This window comes from Sturnira hondurensis, unplaced genomic scaffold (assembly GCF_014824575.4).
Source record: "Sturnira hondurensis isolate 20B ecotype Veracruz unplaced genomic scaffold, ASM1482457v3 Scaffold0008196, whole genome shotgun sequence".
Lineage (NCBI taxonomy): Eukaryota > Metazoa > Chordata > Mammalia > Chiroptera > Phyllostomidae > Sturnira > Sturnira hondurensis.
The window spans coordinates 22,087,186-22,106,373 of NW_028080827.1; the positions used below are offsets into that span (position 1 = coordinate 22,087,186).

Here is a 19,188-nt window from a genome sequence, read left to right on the forward strand (position 1 = left end):
ACCATATAACAGGTATTACTATTATTTGAGTAGTCGGAGACCTGGTAGGTTCTACAAGGACCATGGAAACTAGAAAGCAGTAAAGCGTCTCTGCTCACACCCAGAACTGGGGGTGGTATTTGAGGATCATACCCAAAGGTACAATTGGGAAGCAGGTTTATGAGTAGGACTGAGAATCTCATCACCTGTACTTAAATCTACATTGAACTAGAAGTTTGGATAAATTTAAGCTTTTAAAAATTAATTCCTCAAAGATAGGCATTATCCTTACTCTAATATATAGAGAATATGAGACTCAGAGAGCATGAATAACTTGCCATAGGTTCCATAATTTTATGTTACACATCTAAGATAGAAATTTAAAGTCGTTTGCTTCCCCAGTTCACGTGATGAGGACAAGGAACTAAAACAGTATGCCAAAAGGTACCACAGTAAGCCTATCTAGGCTTGAGCTGGTATAAGAAATCAAGGCTCTATCAATTTGATCACCTTGGACTAGAAAAGAAGGCAAAGAGTGTGCTGGTGTGAAAAGTAAACGGAACAGATGACTATCAGGAGGCAGTAAGTCGCCCAGTAGGCAGTGTTTGAATGTTGGGCTTGGAGCTCAGGTACTACCAGAAACAAAGCAGAAGTTCATCCTTGTTCTGTTTATTTGTTCTAGTTAATTACAGTTGCTTGAAAATTTGGGCTACCACATAGGAATTTGAGTTTTCCACAACATAACAAACTGTCAGTGCAATGTTGCTTTAGAAAAGTAATATTGCACCAAAATGTCAGCTTTTTCTGCCCTTAGAGAAAAACTATCTTAGCTTTACAGTATGTATAGTAAATATTTATTTGTTGAAAATCAATTTTTAGATTTGTTTTTAAAGAAAGATTAAGAACAAATTTTCTAGTTTTATTGAGAAATTATTAACACCACTGTATATGTTTAAGTTGTATAATATGACGGTTTAACTTACATATATTGTGAAATGATTACCACAACCAGCATCTTATATAGATACAATAACAAGAAAAGAAAAATACTTCTCCTTGTGCTTAGAATCCTTAGGATCTACTCTCTTAACCTTGTTGTACATACTTGTATATCATACAACAGTGTTAAATACAGTCACCATGTTGTACGTTACATCCCTAGTGCTTATTTATCTTGTAAATAGAAGTTTGTACCTTTTGACTACCTTCCTCCAATACCCCCTTCCTCTAACCCCTCACCTCTGGTTACAACCAATCTGATCTCTCTCTCTACAAATTCAGTGCTTTTGTTGATTAGTTGGTTGGTTGGTTGGTGAGATTCTGTGCATAAGATCATACAGTATTTGTCTTTCTCTGTCTGGCTTATTTCACCTAGCATAATGCCTTCAAAGTCCATCCTTATTGTCCCAAATAGTAGGATTTCCTTGTTTTCTATGGCTGAGTAATATACATATATACAAATCACAACCTCTTTATCCATTCATCCATCAATGGATACTTTGGTTATTTTCGTGGCTTAGCTATTGTAAGTAATGGTGCTATGAACATGGAGATGCAGATATCTTGTCAAGTTAGTGTTTTCATGTCCTTTGGATATATTCCAAGGAGTAAAATTGCTGGATCACATTTTTAACTAGTTCCGTTTTTAATTATTTGAGGAACCTCCATGTTGTTTTCCATAGTAGATGCACCAGTGTACAGCCCCACTTTTGCACAAGGCTCCCTCTTCTCCACAACCTCAACAGCACTTGTTATCTGTTTGATGATGACTTATTGTTTTGATAATGACTGTTCTCATAGGTGTAAGGTGGTATCTCATTGTCATTTTAATTTGAATTTCCTTAATGACTAGTGATGCTGAGCATCATCTTTTTTATGTACCTGTTTATATATCCTCTTTGGAAAAATATAAAAACAATCTTGAGTATAGTATAGTTACTTTCTGATCTTTCTTTTCCCATTGGATGTGTTCTGTTTTTCATGTGATAAGACTATTTGTTCCTTTTCTAAAAGTATTTTATTTAGCCCTGGCTGGTGTAGCTCAGTGGATTGAGCATGGACCTGTGAACCAAAGGATCATGGTTCAATTCCTAGTCAGGGCACATGCCTGGGTTGCAGGCCAGTTCCCAGCAGGGAATGCACGAGAGGCAACCATACATTGATATTTCTCTCCCTCTCTCCTTCCCTTTTCCTTTCCCGTTAAAGATAAATAAATAACATCTTTAAAAAATATTTATTTCTTTTTAGAGAGACGGGAAGGGAGGGAGAAAGAGAGGGTGAGAAACATCAGTATTTGGTTGCCTCTGGCACACCCCCTATTGGGGACCTGGCCCTCAATCCAGGCATGTGCCCTAACTGAGAATTGAACCAGTGACCCTTTGGTTCACAGGCCAGCACTCAACCACTGAGCCACACCAGCCAAAGCTATTTGTTCCTTTTTACTTGCCTTATTTTTCCATATATCTAATCCTTCCAAAACAAAATAAAACTTCTAATGGGTTATATATATATATATATATATACACACCTGCATACAGACTCTCCCCTCTAATTTTTATAATTTAATTTGCCTTCTCTACATCTTTTTTCAACAAATTTTCATATATTCATATATATACATACATATATATATATTTATACTTTGTATCTGCTTACACCTTGTATTGATGTCTCCTAGGTTATAGCTTTGCTGTATTTCAAATTCTGTAGCCTTTATTATCTTTAGAACCAGTGGCTAGAGTATAAGCAGAATCTGTAATTATCAGGAAAATGATCATCAGGAAATGAGTTACTGTTAGTCAAAAAGTTGGGTACAGTTAAATTTGGAGGCTCTTTAACATATGAATCCTTATGAAAAATATCCAATATTCAAAAGAACAAATAAAACATAGATGTTGAGCTTTGTTTATTTATTTAGATGTGTGGTTGCTTCTCACATCCCTAACTGGTGACTTGGCCTGCAACCCAGGCATGTACCCTGACTGGGAATCGAACCAGTGACCCTTTGGTTTGCAGGCCAGCACCCAATCCACTGAGCCACACCAGCCAGGGCTGAGTTTTTAAAAGGATAATAGGGAGCACCTGTATCTTCCCTCCCTACATGAAGAAATATACTTTGTCCATATTTTGACACTGTTTGTATGCCCCTCCTTAATGGCAACCTCTCCCTAATTCCTCTCTAAAGATAAACAGTCATATATTTGGTGTTTCTCATTTTATTATAATTTTAAAAAATATTTTATTTATTTTTAGGGAGAGGGAAAGGAATAGAGGGAAAGGAATGCAACCATGCTGGCACCCTGATCTTGGACTTCCAGCCTCCAGAACTGGAAAAATAAAGTTCTGTTATTTATAAGCTACCCTGTCTGTGGTATTTTGTTGTAGAAGCCCAAACTGACTAAGACATTGGGTCATGTTCTTGGCATTATATTCAAGAATGTATTGCCTGATTCAAGGTCATAAAGATTTTATGTTCTGTTTTATGTTTTCTTCCAAACATTATATAGTTTGCTTTACTTTCAGATTTATGATCCATTTTGAGTTATTATTTTACATAGGGTATGATATATTGAGGTTTATATTTCTGCATATAGACATCCAATTTTTCTAGCACCATTTGTTGCAAAGCTATTCTCCATTGAATTGCCTCAGCATCTTTGTCACAAGTCAGTTGACTATTCAGCAGAAATGAAAATATATGTTCAAACAAACACTTGCAAATAAATGTTTATAACAGCATTATTTATTATAGCCAAAAGTGGAAACACATAAAGCCCTGTCAACTGATGAATGGATCAACAAAATATGTCACAGTACTCCCCCCTTATCTGCAGGGGACACATTCCAAGACCCCCAGTGAATGCCTGAAACTGCGGATAGTCCCAAACCCTATATATACTATTTTTTCCTTTGCACACATACCTATGATAAGGTTTAATTTATAAATTAGGCACAGTAAAAGATTAACAACAATAATAATAAAATAGAAGAATTATAACAACATACAGTTATAAAAGTTATGTGATATGGTCTGTATCTCTCTCCCCAACCCTCTCACATATTATAAAAGCTTTACTGAAGGGGATTAAAGGCCAAATATAGATGGAATGATATCTCATGTTTATGGATTGGAACACAATACCACAATAGTATTGTTTCCTTTCAAATTGATCTATAAATTTAATGTAACTTCAGACTAACATATTGATTCTGATATTGACATGGAAAGTGTCAAAATAGTCAATACTGATAATAATTAGAAGAATAAGAGAGGCTGGCCATTTTATATATAATGACATTTTATAAAGTAATTTCAGTTAAAATAGTGTACTATTGATGCTAGTACAGACAAATTGGTGAATGGATCAGAATTGAGAGCTTAGAAACAAAGCCACTACATATTTATGAAACGTGAGTGTATGTTTACATATACATATGTATATGTGTGTGTGTGTGTGATTCTTATTTGTAACAATGATTCATGTGTAACAATGATCACAGGGCAGACCACTTGAGAAAATATGGGGCTTTGATAGAGGTCTGAAAATTTTGTTACTAATATAGAATAAATCAAATTGGATCTCTATGTCATATCTCATAGAAATAACAATTCCCGACAGATTAAGAACTTAAATATCAAAAGCAATACTTAAAAACTAAAAGTTTATACATGAATGTCCTTCATATGCTATGTAAGGAATCATTTCTTAAACATGACATGCAAAATGCTAATTATTAAATAATTTATTAAGGAAATTTAATACATTAAAATTAATAATTACTCTGCATCAATAATAGCTTAAGGAAAGTGAAAGGCAAGCTCTAAGAGATTTTTGCCATACATATAACTAGCAAAGGACCTAGCATTTAAGATATATGAAGAAACCCTATAAATCAGTAAGAAGAAGACAAACAACCTAATAGGAACATGAACAAACACTCATATACTCACCTGATGAGTATTTAGAGAAATATGTACCGGAATCACCACGAGATACCACTTTTTCCTATTTAATTGACAAAAATTAAGAAGTCACACAAAACCAAGTATTAGAAAGGATATGTCTAATAAATCGCTGGGAGTGGGTGGGGAGTGAAAAATTGGTACAGCCATTAAAAAAATTGTATTACATTGTAGAGTATTTGAAAACAGTACAACCCAGAAATTCCATTCTCAGTACATCTTGTATATATGTAGTTTGCTATGAACAATTTTAAAAAATATGTCAGTCTGTAAAAAGTTGTGATATACTTTTCAGCTCCAAAGATATTTTTCTATCAAAAATATGTCTGACCAGAGTCCCTGATTCACATCAGTTGTGTACTCAGATGATAATTACACCGTAGGCTAGGAGCTTCAAAGAAAATGTACAGTTGCTGTCCTAAAAATGGACTTTTGTGCTAAAGCTGAAATTAGGTGGGCAGGTAGTACTGGAATCAAATATGAATAGATAATAATAAATAATATTATTGTTAATAGTGGTGACTGTTATGAAGCACATACTACTTGTAAGGCTCTTTGGTCTTCATTTAATAAACATTATTTAATTATCACAAAACCTTTCTGATGTAGGCACTGTTCTTTTTCTTTTCTTTTTTAAAAATATATTTTATTGATTATGCTATTACAGTTGTCCCATTCCCCCCTTTCATTCCCCTCCACCCTGCACATCCCCTCCCTCCATATTCCCTCGCTTTAGTTCATGTCCATATGTCATAAGTTCTTCAGCTTCCACATTTCCCACACTGCTCTTGCCCTCACCCTATTTACTCCCCACTGTCTGTGCTACTTATTCTCTGTACCTTCTCTCCCCTTCTCTTCCTCATACTCCCCTGTTGCTAACCCTCCATCTGATCTTCATTTCTGTGGCTCTGCTCCTCATCTAGCTGTCTCCTTAGTTTGTTTTTGTTTTAGGTGTGGTTGTTAATAACTGTGAGTTTGCTGTCCTTTCTCTGTTCATATTTTTTATTTTCTTTTTCTTATATAAATCCCTTTAATATTTTATAGAATAAAGGCTTGGTGATGATGAACTCTTTAAATTTGACCTTATCTGAGAAGTGCTTTATCTGCCCTTCCATTCTAAATGAAAGCTGTGCTGGATAGAGCAATCTTGGATGTAGGTCCTTGCATTTCATGACTTGGAATACTTCTTTCCAGCCCCTTCTTGCCTGTAAGGTCTCTTTTGAGAAATCGGCTGACAGTCTGATGGAAACTCCTTTGTAGGTGACTGTCCCCTTATCTCTTGCTGCTTCTAGAATTCTCTCATTCATTTTAATCTTGGCTAATGTAATTATAATGTGCCTTGGGGTGTTCCTCCTTGGGTCCACCTTCTTTGGAACTCTGAGCTTCCTGGACTTCCTGGAAGTCTATTTCCTTTGCTGGATTGGGGAAGTTCTCCTTTATTATTTATTCAAATAAGTTTTCCACTTGTTGCTCTTCCTCTTCCCCTTCTGGTACCCCTATAATTCGGATGTTGGAATGTTTAAAGATGTCCTAGAGGTTCCTAAGCCTCTCCTCATTTTTTTTGAATTCTTGTTTCTTCTTTCTTTTCTGTTTGGTTGTTTTTTTCTTCCTTCTGGTCCACTCCATTGATTTGAGTCTCAGTTTTCTTTCTATCACTATTGGTTCCCTGTGCATTTTCCTTCATTTCACTTAGTGTAGCCTTCATCTAATTTGCAACTAAAATCAAACAGTTTCAGTTCCCGGTCAATCTTTTTCATCTAATTTGCGCTAAAATCAACCAGTTCTGTGAGCATCTTTATCATCAGTATTTTGAACTGTGCATCTGATAGGTTAGCTATCTCTTGGTCACTTTCAAATATTGTCTCTGGGGCATTGATTTGTTCTTCCGTTTGAGCCATAATTTTTTGGTCAGGTTGTGCCTGTTACATATGAGGGGCAGAGCCTCAGGAGTTCACCAGGGCGGGGCAACCCAGTTGCTGGGTTGTGAGGCTGCATGTGGGGGCGGGGTCAGAGAAGGAATAATGGCTCTTGCTCCACTCTCTTGGATTTCAGTCCCCTCTGCCACTTCCCCCAAGCAAACTGGGCCCTTCTGATGCTGGTTCCCACGTGGGTGGGCTTGTGTATGTTCTAGGACCCTGTGAGTCTTTCCAGTGAACTCTCCTGTAAGGCTGGGAGCCTCTCCCTGTACCTCAACCCCTGCAAGATATTTCACTCAGTGCTTTTAGGCTTTATTTCCCGTTGTTGGGGCCCTGGGTTGCATGGTCTGTCTCACTGCCCATTTTTTGCCTGGTTTATCTACACATGGATGTGTGTTCATGGTCAGCCAACCACATGTCTCACTGGGTTGGATCTGCTCGTCTCCTCTCCTTGCCCAGGTCTGCCAACCACTGTGTTTTCCTGCTGCAACCCCTCTCCTCCAGCCTCTGATTCTGCTTCTCTTATCAGTCCAGATGAATGGTTTGTTGGACTTCTATACAGTTCAATCTTCTGTCTGTTCTGGCTGTGTTTTTGTTTCTAAATCTTTGTTGTCTTTAAATTTGATTGTGCGAGGAAGCACAGTGTTTCCACCTATGCCTCCATCTTGGCCGGAAGTCCTTTTCTTATATTTTTTATATCTTCATCTGAGGACAGGCTCATTGATTTTAGAAAAGGGGGAAGAAAGGGAGAGAAAGATGGAGAGAAACATTGATTGGTTGCCTGTCATACGAACCCTGACCAGAGACCTTTCATACATGCCCCAACTGGATGGAACAGGCAACCCAGGCATGTGTGCTGACTGGGAACTGGACTGGTGACCTTTTGGCCTATGGGACAATTCTCCAGCCAAGTGAGATACACTGGTCAGGGCTGCAGGCACCATTCTTAATCTCATTTTTCAGATATAGGATAGTAAGCCATTATGAGGTTAAATAATTTCCCCAACTTCATATATGTAAATTGTGAAGCTGAGATTTAATCAAAGACTCTGACTAGGACATCTATCATATGGCAATATATAGGCCACTATATTTTGGATATAACATCCATCTTTCTTAACTTTGCAGAGAGATCCATGGCTATAGGCAGTGGTTCTGTTGTCTCCAGATGCTTTGTACTATTGTTCAGAAAGTATTGCTGTATATCTCTCTCCATTAATGAAAAACTAAATTTCATGTTAGATGTGCAGTATTTTGATAGCACTATTTTTTATTATTTTTTTAATCCTCACTTGAGGACATGTTTTTTTAGAGAGATTTTACAGAGGGAGGAAGGGAGGGAGAAAAAGGAGAGAAACATCACTGTGAAAGAAAAACATTGAACTGTTGCCTCTCCTTTGTGCCCCAACTAAACCCTGAAACCCAGGCATGTGCCCTGGCTGGGAATTGAACCTATGACTTTTTGGCTTTGGGGACAATGTTCCAACCAACTGAGACACACTGGCCAGGGCTCAATAAAACTGTTTTGTAGATGAACAGCAATATGTAGAGATAGGGTTATACATGTTATGTGTATATGTGTGTGTGATATATATATATAATCAATGTGATCTGATAACTTAAAATTATACCAAGAGATACAATTGTTTTGTTGTTTTCTTTTTTCTGATTTAAAGCTTTCTTGTGCAAAGTCAAAGTGCATTCTTAGGTGAAAATAACTGTGCTTTAAATGCCAAACAATCAAAAGCTTGGTTTCTATATAAAGCTTCTAAGGCAAACATTTTATACAAAAAGAACATGGTCCCTCCCAGTATAACATGGCGATTATTCTGGCCCTCCCATCCTCCTTTTTGACCTTAGCTCCTTTCTCATTCCTGAGCTCCAAGCACCACTCTTGAGAAAGCAGTCCACTCTTTGGATTCCCTCTCAGGGGAAGTGCTGCATTTTTACCAGAGAATTGAATTCACCAAACGCTCCTTGGAAAAACAAAGCCAGCCTGGGCCATAGCCCTACCTGGACAGTTGCCTTGTTTTGTTTTTGTTATAGGACTTATCAAATAGACATAATGAAAATGTCTATTTAAATGTATATTTATAAATTTAGATGAAAGGTTATTTAAAAGCCCAGTTTCAAAAATTAATATTTTTAAGGTTTGATTTGAGGTTAATATTATTTAAGGCTAGGTCATGTCTCTGATCTGAAGAATCAATACACGTTTTGACTTTCTGTTCTTTTGATACAATACAAATGAGCCCATTTATGTGTTGTCTAAGAGTTATTTGATATCCACTAAAGAGGCAGAATATAATAGTAGAAAGGGCTGAGATGGAAGTTAGATAGCTACCTGATCTAATCCCAAACTGACAGTTATTAACTGTGTGAACTTCTATATATCACTTGCTAGGGGATGTGATCTTGGGAAAGTTAATCCAATTCCTAATGTTTTCAGTTGTCAAAAATACAGATAATAAATACCTTGCTAGGCTATTTAAAGTAATAAATAGCACAAGAAGGCATCCATGGTAGATTGCCTGATACAGAAGTTCTATTTCCTTTTCTTGCACAAGGTTAGTTACATCTTTGCTTTTAGCTTCTTAAATCTACAATAATACTAATAGCATTTACTATGTACAGCCACTATTTTCAATGTGTTACATGCATATATTAATTTACAGCAACCTTATGAGGTAGACAGAGAGGTTAAACAACATGCCTACAGTTACTCAGCTGAGAAAGGGGGAAGCCTTGATTTGAATCACAGCAGTTTGATTTTTAACCAGAGGTTTTTTTGTTTGTTTGGTTGGTTTTTTTTACCAGAGCCTGTGTTTTTAGCCACTACATTGTACTGCCTTTCTAAAGGAAGGAGTTGTGGGCTGTATCAGTTGTTTATTGTCTGTTAAACTACATGATAAACAGTCACAAAATCTCAGCGGCATAGAATAATAAGTATTTATTGATTACATGTTGAAGTAGGTGTTTGGCAACTCTGTTGATCTTGGCTTGGCTGGGTGTCAGCTTGCTGCAGAGCTTGTTCCAAGTATCTCTCATCCTGCAGCAGGCAAACTAGTCTAGAAACACTCTCGTGGTGAGAGTGGCACGTCTGCTACAGGAAGTCATGTGGATGCTGGCAGAGTCAGAGCAGGAGGACAGTACAAAGTTAAGGCAGTGGATGTAAGAATGTGTCACTTGACACACTGAGGTTGTTTGTTAATATACCACAACTGCCAAGGTCTAGGGTCCAAAATCCATGTATATTAAGAATGAATTCTAAAAGTTGACCTTGGTCAAAAAATCACATTTCTGACAATAGAAAACTCAGAAAACACATAAATATGCACACACATACACATAAATTAATAGAAAGCGTGCAGAACCTCTTTCAAGAATACTTAATCGGGTCAGCAGTTCCAAGGTAGTGGTGGTGGTGATGATGACAGCTAACCTTTATGAGCTTACCATGTGACAAGCACTGTTCTCAGCACTTTGCATACGGTGACTCCCTTAATCTTTACCACAGCCCTCTTAAATAGGTACTATTAGTAGTTTCCGTTTCACAGATGAAGAAACTGAGAGGTTTAGTAATGTCCTATGTTCACGCTACTTTTTTGTAAGGCCTCCACAAAAAGTAACCTTCAGACAAGATCTGACCCATTCAGGGTGGTATAGCCATACACATAAAGCAACTTTCCAAAGATTCCCCTTTTATTGAATTATTTCCAGACCTTTTTGCTATGGTTTGAAGACCTGTAATATGGCCCTACCCAATTTAATTCTCATCAACTTCCATTGCTATGAGGTATAATTTTAGACAATTGGGAGTCTAGGATTTCGTAGATGGAATGCATGCCTTGGAGGGAGCTGAACTAGATGCTTTAGAGATTCATTCCAGTTTCAAGAATGTATGATTCTGAGTCCCTATATGTATTTCCCCTGTGTATATTCGGTTTTTAAAAATTTCTCGAGTCTCTTTAATGTGAATAAGCTTACTTCTAGAGAATGAGGAAAGTGTCCACTAAAATCACTTTATTCCTCTTTTCTAAAAGTAGATTCCTTTGTTTTTATTTTCTTTCTCACCCTGCAAACAGATCTCTGCACTGATGTAGAGCTGTTTTAAAAACAAAATTGTTTGATTTGGTCAGATGATCAGAAAGACCAGATATAAATCTTTCTGAGATATGTTGTGAATGACATTAATATATGTCATTTAAAACAAGCATTTTTAATTCTACCGTTTTCCTGTTTCAGATGTTTGAGAGTTAAGAGGTACATACATATTTCTTGGTATTTTGTGATGATTACCTGAATAAAATACTGTTTTATTCAACAGGTGGGTTTTCAGAAAAGGCATATGAATGGAGCTCAGAAGAGGAGGAGCCAGTGAAAAAGGCAGGACCAGTCCAAGTCCTCATTGTCAAAGATGACCATTCCTTCGAGTTAGATGAAACTGCACTAAACCGAATCCTCCTCTCAGAGGCTGTCAGAGACAAGGAGGTCGTTGCTGTGTCTGTTGCTGGGGCCTTTAGAAAAGGAAAGTCATTCCTAATGGACTTCATGTTGAGATATATGTACAACCAGGTATGTAGAGGTGTTTTAAAAGTTTTCTGTTTCTGTGCTTCTGTCACTTTATGTTTTTATTTAGTAGTGTCCATTATTTCCATTTCTGTTATTATTTATCCTAAATATGAACCAGTTTTAAAGTGCTATGGTGTAACCATTTCAACTTTGGTGCTTTGGGTACCAAACCACTTGGCCACATTTCACATAGAACGTAACTTATATTTTTTACTCTTTAAAAAATAGACACCGTAGCCCTGGCTGGCATAGCTAGCTCAGTGGAATGAGCATGGGCCTGCGAACCATACAATTGAGTTTCAATTCCCAGTCAGGGCACATGCCTGGGTTGTGGGTCAGTTCCCAGCAGGGGACTCACAAGAGGCAACCATACATTGGTACTTCTCTCCTTCTCTCCTTCCCTTCCCCTCTAAAGATAAATAAATAAAATCATTTAAAAAAAGACACCGCATAGTATAAGATTATAAATTTTACATGCTGTAGGGTTTAAAATGTCAAATAACTTTTGTCATAATTTTTTTATTGTATTCATTTCCCCCCCCCCAACATTTACAATGATATTTTTCAAGCATTCGGCAAAGTTCAAAGAATTTTACACTGAATACCTGAATATCTACTGCCTAGATTCTATCATTGACATTAACATTCTTGTTTTATCACATGTGTCTCCGACTATTATTTCCATCCATCACTTCATATATTTGTGCTTCATTTCAGAGAAAACAAATTAAATTGCTGATATTAGTATACTTTCCATCAACATTTCAATTATGGTAGATTTTAGTATTTAGTTTTTTCATTGTAAAATTTACATGCAATCACATACACAAATCTCAAGAGTACATTTGCATATTTTTTGAAAATGCACATACTTCTGTAGCCCCAAATTTTATCAAGTGTATCTTGCCTTTACCCCAGAAAATTCTACCTTATCTTTTCACACTCATTTCTCACCCCTACCCCAGAAGCAACCAACAGTGTCACAACATTTGAGACAACAGTATAGTGCAGAAATGAGACTTTAAGAGACACAGAATAAACCAAAAGCAGAGGGATAAATAGAAGATTAAAGCTGGGGAACAAAGGTTTGGGAGTAGAGAGCATACCAGTATTTTTTCCTACACTTTTATTCATAGCAGTTCTGGTGCAAATACAAACTTTGAGGCAGAAGAGACAGTAACTAAAGAAAGTTTGCATTATGTATTTATACCATAATTATTCATTTTGGATTGATCTTCTATAGTTGAGTTATTTTTTAACAATTTGGTAGTGTTAACTTTAATATCTTACATCTTTTTAAAATCTTTTTTTACAAAAGATTTTTATTTATTTTTAGAGAGAGGCAGGGAGGGAGAAAGAGAGGAAGAGAAACATCAATGTGTGGTTGCCTCTTGCACGCTCCCTACTGGGGACCTGGCTTGCAATCCAGTCATGTACCCTGACCAGGCATCAAACCAGTGACATTTTGGCTTGCAGGCCAGTGGTCAATCCACTGAGGCAAACCAGCCAGGGCAACACCTTGTATCTTTAATGTCAGTTCAAACAAATCAAGAACAGAACTGCTAAAATACTCAGGCTTTGAAAGCAAGCAAAACTCTTATCATTCTCTACATAAACATTAGTGTGCTACTTAACACATGAGAAAATTGAATGAACAAAATTCATATACTTTACATTTTGGGGAATATACTGTTTTAGATGTATTCATAGTTTTAACTTACACATTTGAGTGAAATACTCAATAACACTTATCATGCTGCTAGTGTTAAATAGCATTTACTCAAGTTAAAGTGGAACAGATTTACTTTGCTTTTGTTTTTTGCACCTACTACTTGGTGCCCCTCCTCCTGCTATTCATTCCCTTCTTCCCGGATATACTTCTTCTTCAAGTAGTATATTGTTGTTTATATCCTGATATAATATATTCTCCCATATCTTTATTTCTGTTTCTGAAATGCCCTCCCTAAGTCCGCTCATCTGGAAAATTCCTAAACATCCTTCAAGTCTTAGTTCAAACATCATCTCTCCTTTAAGTCTTACCTGACCAAAAGTTAGTAGTTATTTCTTTTCTTATGCTTCTATTTTGCTCCCTTATGCTCCTGCCTTTCCATACACTCCCATTTTGGCATGCATATATTGCATTATAATGGTTTGATGGCATGTTTATCTCCCTGTTAGGCTAGGAACTTCCTCTGGTTTGGATATCTTTGTGTCCCCAGAACCCAGTATAAAATGTGGCAGGCAAGTGCTCCTCCACAATTACTTTTTGGATGAATAAATAAAGTAATTGTATCAATACAATACGTGTGAATATGCTGTTTTGACTGGAGTTGGAGAGAGATACAAACCTGAATGGATGAATGGAAAATACTATGCTACATACTTAGTTCTGTATCATAGGCTTTCTTAATTTATAGGAATCAGTTGACTGGGTCGGAGATTACAATGAACCACTGACTGGTTTTTCATGGAGAGGTGGATCTGAACGAGAGACGACAGGGATCCAGATATGGAGTGAAGTCTTCCTTGTCAATAAACCTGATGGTAAAAAGGTATGATGTGAACTTCTTAAAGAAAATAGATATTTCACGTGCAACAGTTACTACTTTTCAGGGTCCTTAAAAACTCTCTTGAAAACTAATTTTTGGCCATTTGACATGATGTTTAGGAGGGAAGTGGATAGTATTCTATTACATGTTTCCTGTTTCCCTCTCCAGCGATCAGGGCAGGGAAAATTGTAGAGACAATGGCACAGCAGATCAGCTAACATCTAAATTTTGTTTCTGTTATGTTGGATTACCTGTAAAAATTAATCATTATAGTACTCAGCAGCTAATTAATATTTTTATTTTCTGTGGCATTCATGACACATGTAAAAAATACAGTATTCATTATTAAAGGTTTACTTTAGTTCTTATAGCGTTAACTTTGTGATAATCTAACACTCTACATGTTCTCTAAAATATCAGTAACATACTCTACTTGCCTGTAGGTTGCAGTGCTATTGATGGATACACAGGGTACCTTCGATAGTCAGTCAACTTTGAGAGATTCTGCCACAGTGTTTGCCCTTAGCACAATGATCAGCTCAATACAGGTATGGAATACAATAAATCCATTTTTATGGAAGCTTCTGTCACTAAAAATTATGAGTCTATGCATCTCTACCTGTGTGTGCTAGGGAGACAAAGAACAGAAATAGTAAATCATGTATATTATTTGGCTCAATTAGCATATTAGTTCTTATAACTGTACTCTGTGAGAAACAGTTGGTTTTGCTATTGTCATCTAATTTCTGGTAAGTTTTCAAATTGCCTATTTCAGTCAGAAAAGGTTATATTATCTTACTGATATTTTTTCTGTTTAAGGCATGTAATAAACTTAATAACATTAAATATATAATGTATGCAGATACATTGGGATAAACTATTATGTTATATTTTATGAAACAAGATTTATAAATACAAAATTTTATTTTACATAGTAGAAACATTTATAAATATTAATTTTAAAATTTACAACTTTTTGAAACATTTTAATATATATTTAGAAAAGTGTCTTTTAATAAAATGTTTATCTTTTCTTCCTTTCTTCTTTCCCTATCTTTTATTAAGTAGTGTCTTTGAGGTTATTGTAGGCTTTACAAGTTGTCCTAAAAGTCCTTTGAGAATTTTACTGTAATCATAGAACCCACAGCATAAAAGATTTTAAGACTATTTAAAATGTTTTCTATTTATTGCAAAGAGCAAGAAGAGATAGAACACAAGGAATAGACTATTAAAAGCAAGGTAAGATAGTTTGAAAAGGCAGGAAAGACAAAGTGGTTAGGATGAGTAAGTCACACCTAAAGTTATGAGTAGGGAAAATGGGGCTAGTGATCTTGCAGTAAAGGCATCTTGTGTGGGTAGGACAACAATGAGAAGATGGATGGAAGGAAAACTGAATTTTTTAAAGAAAGGACTTTAAGATAAAAACCCATAACTATAATGTATGATTGATGAGCATTTAAAAATATATTTCTTAAATTTATGACCCTTAAAAATACTGACTTATCTGATTTCTTCATAATCAACAGTATAAAGTCATTTACACAAACCTATTAAAACCATATTAATTTTAACTTTTTAATATTTACAATTTACTATTTATATTTTACCTGAAGGCATTGAATATTTTCACTGAAAAGTCTAAGTCCTTTAAGTAATGACTATTTGTTATTATCTGAGAAATGATCTATTTAAAAGTGTACTGTTTGTAATAGTCCACAAAAAATTATATCCTTAACTTTTCTTTGAAGTTAGTGATATTTATTGTTCTCAAAATAATGTCATCTTGATGCAGTAATTTGTTCATGAAGCAACAATGCATATGTTTACAGGTAGGGGAATGATATTCAGAACCTAACTTTTGACTTCTGGCCAAGATAGAGGCATAGGTAGACACACTGTGCTTCCTCACACAATCAAAAGAAGGACAACAACAAATTTAAAAACAAAAAATAACCAGAACCATCAGGAAAGTCAAACTGTATGGAAGTCTGACAACCAAGGAGTTAAAGAAACATTCATCCAGACAGGTAGGAGGGGTAGAAACTGACAGTCGGAGCAGAGAGGACTTGCAGCAAGGTGGCAGCTGTTGGGCCAGGTGGTCCCACATTTGTATGGGGATAAACCGGGAGGAACAACTGGAGAGTGAGACAGAACATGCAACCCAGCATTCCTGTGTGAGGAAATAAAGCCTCAAAACCTCTCACTGAAAATCCTGTGAGGATTGCAACTGCAAGAGAAACTCCCAGCCTCACAGGAGAGATTGTTGGAGAGACCCACAGGATCTTAGAAGGTACAGAAACCCACCCACCTGGGAATCAGCACCAGAAGGGTGCAATTTGCTTATGGGTAGCAGGAGAAGTCACTGAAAGCCAGCAGAGAGCTGAGCAAATGGCATTGTTCCCTCTCAGACCCCTCCCCCACACATAGCACCATAGTGCAGTATAAAGCAGGTTGCCCCACCCTGGGGAATACCTAAGCCTCCACCACTTATGACATAATAGGTGCACACAGACAAAAAAATATGGCCCAAATGAAAGAACACATCAAAGCTCCAGAAAAAATACAACTAAGGGATGAAGAGATAGCCAACCTATCAGATGCAGAGTTCAAAATACTGATAATCAGGATGCTCACAGAAATGGTTGAGTATGGTTGCAAAATAGAGGAAAAAGTGAAGGCTATGCAAAGTGAAATAAAAGAAAATGTACAGGAAACCAACAGTGATGGGAGAAAACCAGGACTCAAATCAATAATTTGGACCAGAAGGAATAAATAAACATTCAACCAGAACAGAATGAAGAAACAAGAATCCGAAAACATGAGGAGAGGCTTAGGAACCTCCAGGACAATTTCAAACGTTCCAACATCCAAATCATAGGTGTGCCAGGAGGAGAAGGAGAAGGGCTAGAAATTGAAAACTTATTTGAAAACATAATGAAGGAGAACTTCCCTAATCTGTCAAAGGAAATAGACTCCCAGGAAACTCAGAGAGTCCCAAAGTTGGACCCAAGGAAGCACACACCAAGGCACATTATAATTATATGACTCAAGATTAAAGATAAGGAGAGAATCTTAAAAGCAGCTAGAGAAAAGGAGATAGTTACCTACAAAGGAGTTCCTATAAGGCTATCAACTGATTTCTCATAAGAAACCTTGCAGGTAAGAAGGGGCTGGAAAGAAGTATTCAAAGTCTTGAAAGGCAAGATTACTGTATCCAAGATTACTCTATCCAGCAAAGCTATCATTTAGAATGGAAGGGCAGATACAGTGCTTCCCAGATAAGGTCAAGTTAAAGGGGTTTATCAACACCAAGCCTTATTAAGTTCAAGGGACTTATCTAAGAAAAAGAAGATGATAAAAAATACAAATAGTAAAATGAAAACAAACTCACAAGTATCAACAACTGAACCTAAACTATAACAAAAACAAAAACAAACTAAGCAAACAACTAGAACAGGAACAGATTCACAGAAATGCAGATCACATGGAGGGTTAATAGCGGGGAGTGGGGAGAAGGAATGGGAGAAAAGGTATAGGGAATACGAAGCATAAATGGTAGGTACAAAATAGACAAGGGAAGGTTAAGCATAGTATGGGAAATGGAGAAACCAAAGAACTTTTATGTATGACCCATGGTCATGAACTAAGGGTGGGGAATGCTGGTGGGAGGGGAGGTGCAGGGCAGAGGGGAATAAAGGGGAGAAAAAATGGGACAACTCTAATAGCATAATCAATAAAATATATTTAACAAAAGAAACTTTCATGTGATGAAACATTCTATAGACATAACTAAAGATAATCAGTTGTGAACAAGTCAACAATAGTTTTCAAGACAAGTATATATTTGGGTAATTCAGATTTAGATTGCCATTATTTATAAGTAGGAGTGTTTTATTGACTATTGTTAAATTGGGGTCATAAAGTAACTTTATATTCTTCCTCCAGAACAGGTAGCTATTGCATTTCTGGAACAATTTTATGATAATTGTACATTATTCATTGTTTCTTAAGCTTCATTTAGTTTTTTGATTAAGGTCTTACAAATATCATTATACAAGAATGTACCTGAACAACAACAAAAAATGTCAAAAAAAGAATATGTAACAGCATTCAAGTTTGTGATAATAGATATTTAGAAAAGTAAAGAATGACAAAGTGAGTGCTGAGGATGATACTGATTTTCCCATTTTATTTCTTAAACAAGGTATATAACTTATCCCAAAATGTCCAGGAGGATGATCTTCAGCACCTCCAGGTAACAACATTTATATTCTTGTTCAAATATCTGGTAATATATTAAGCATGTATAGCAGAACTTCAGGATTTGGTTGAGTCTTCTTCTACTTGGAAAACTTAACAATTCAGAAAGCTTTAGAAATGTAACCAAAAGGAGGTTGTCCTATTTCCAGGATATTTTTTCCAACCTTGTATTTTTACGTTCTTTCTAAATTAATTTTGATATTCCTTTGTTTCTGCAAATCAACTTGCTATTGGCCCTGTATATGTGAAAACATGTGGCATATTAGAGTGGAAAAAGAGTCCCTGGTTTAAAAAATGGCCCAAAATGTGAAGTTGGAAGTCTTAGGGTCAGGGATTTAATAATCGCTAATATGATGTGAGTTATATGCCAGTTTTTCCTCCCTGTGGACGGACTGCTTTTCACCTAAAAACTATGGAGGGGCTACTTGATGATAACTCATCAAATTATGTTTTAGATCTGAAAGTGGCTTCAATGACACCTTGTACTTCATGTTTTATACATGAGGAAAATTTGTCTGAAAGAAGTAAGACTTGCCTAAATTCTTGTGGCTAATTAGTGGTAGAGTGGAAATAAAAATGTGGTCATCTGACAGGGCTCGATGCTCCTCCTACTCTCTAAGCAGCATTTAAATCTCAAGTAAAAGATTAGTATTTCCTGCAGATACTTCACATCTCTGTAACACTCTGCTCTTTCAATTCATGTTATATTGGTTACGTAGCAAAGCCTATTGTTTCTCTGATAGTTGCCATCTGCACGTTTTATAGGAAATTTGCTTTTGATGTATTATTTTATCTTGGCAATAAGAGTCATGTACAAATTTAACAGAAAACAAAGGAAGGTAAGGCAGGGTAATTTGTAACATCAGAAATATCATATGAGTTCACAACCAGCATTACTCCCACCAAATATATTTCTTATACATCTCACTGACCATTTTTTGACAACTAG

General features: G+C 36.2%; 1 protein-coding gene across 3 annotated transcripts in view; it reads left to right on the forward strand.

The window, feature by feature from the left end:
• ATL1 (atlastin GTPase 1) overlaps positions 1-19,188 on the forward strand; it is a 60,832-nt gene that overhangs the window by 11,713 nt on the left and 29,931 nt on the right. For all 3 annotated transcript variants that reach the window (XM_037054268.1, XM_037054267.1, XM_037054270.1), the window contains 4 exons: positions 11,186-11,433; positions 13,848-13,982; positions 14,423-14,527; positions 18,184-18,234. In XM_037054268.1, the coding sequence (XP_036910163.1) occupies positions 11,186-11,433; positions 13,848-13,982; positions 14,423-14,527; positions 18,184-18,234 (539 nt within the window). The remainder of the gene's footprint in view (positions 1-11,185; positions 11,434-13,847; positions 13,983-14,422; positions 14,528-18,183; positions 18,235-19,188) is intronic.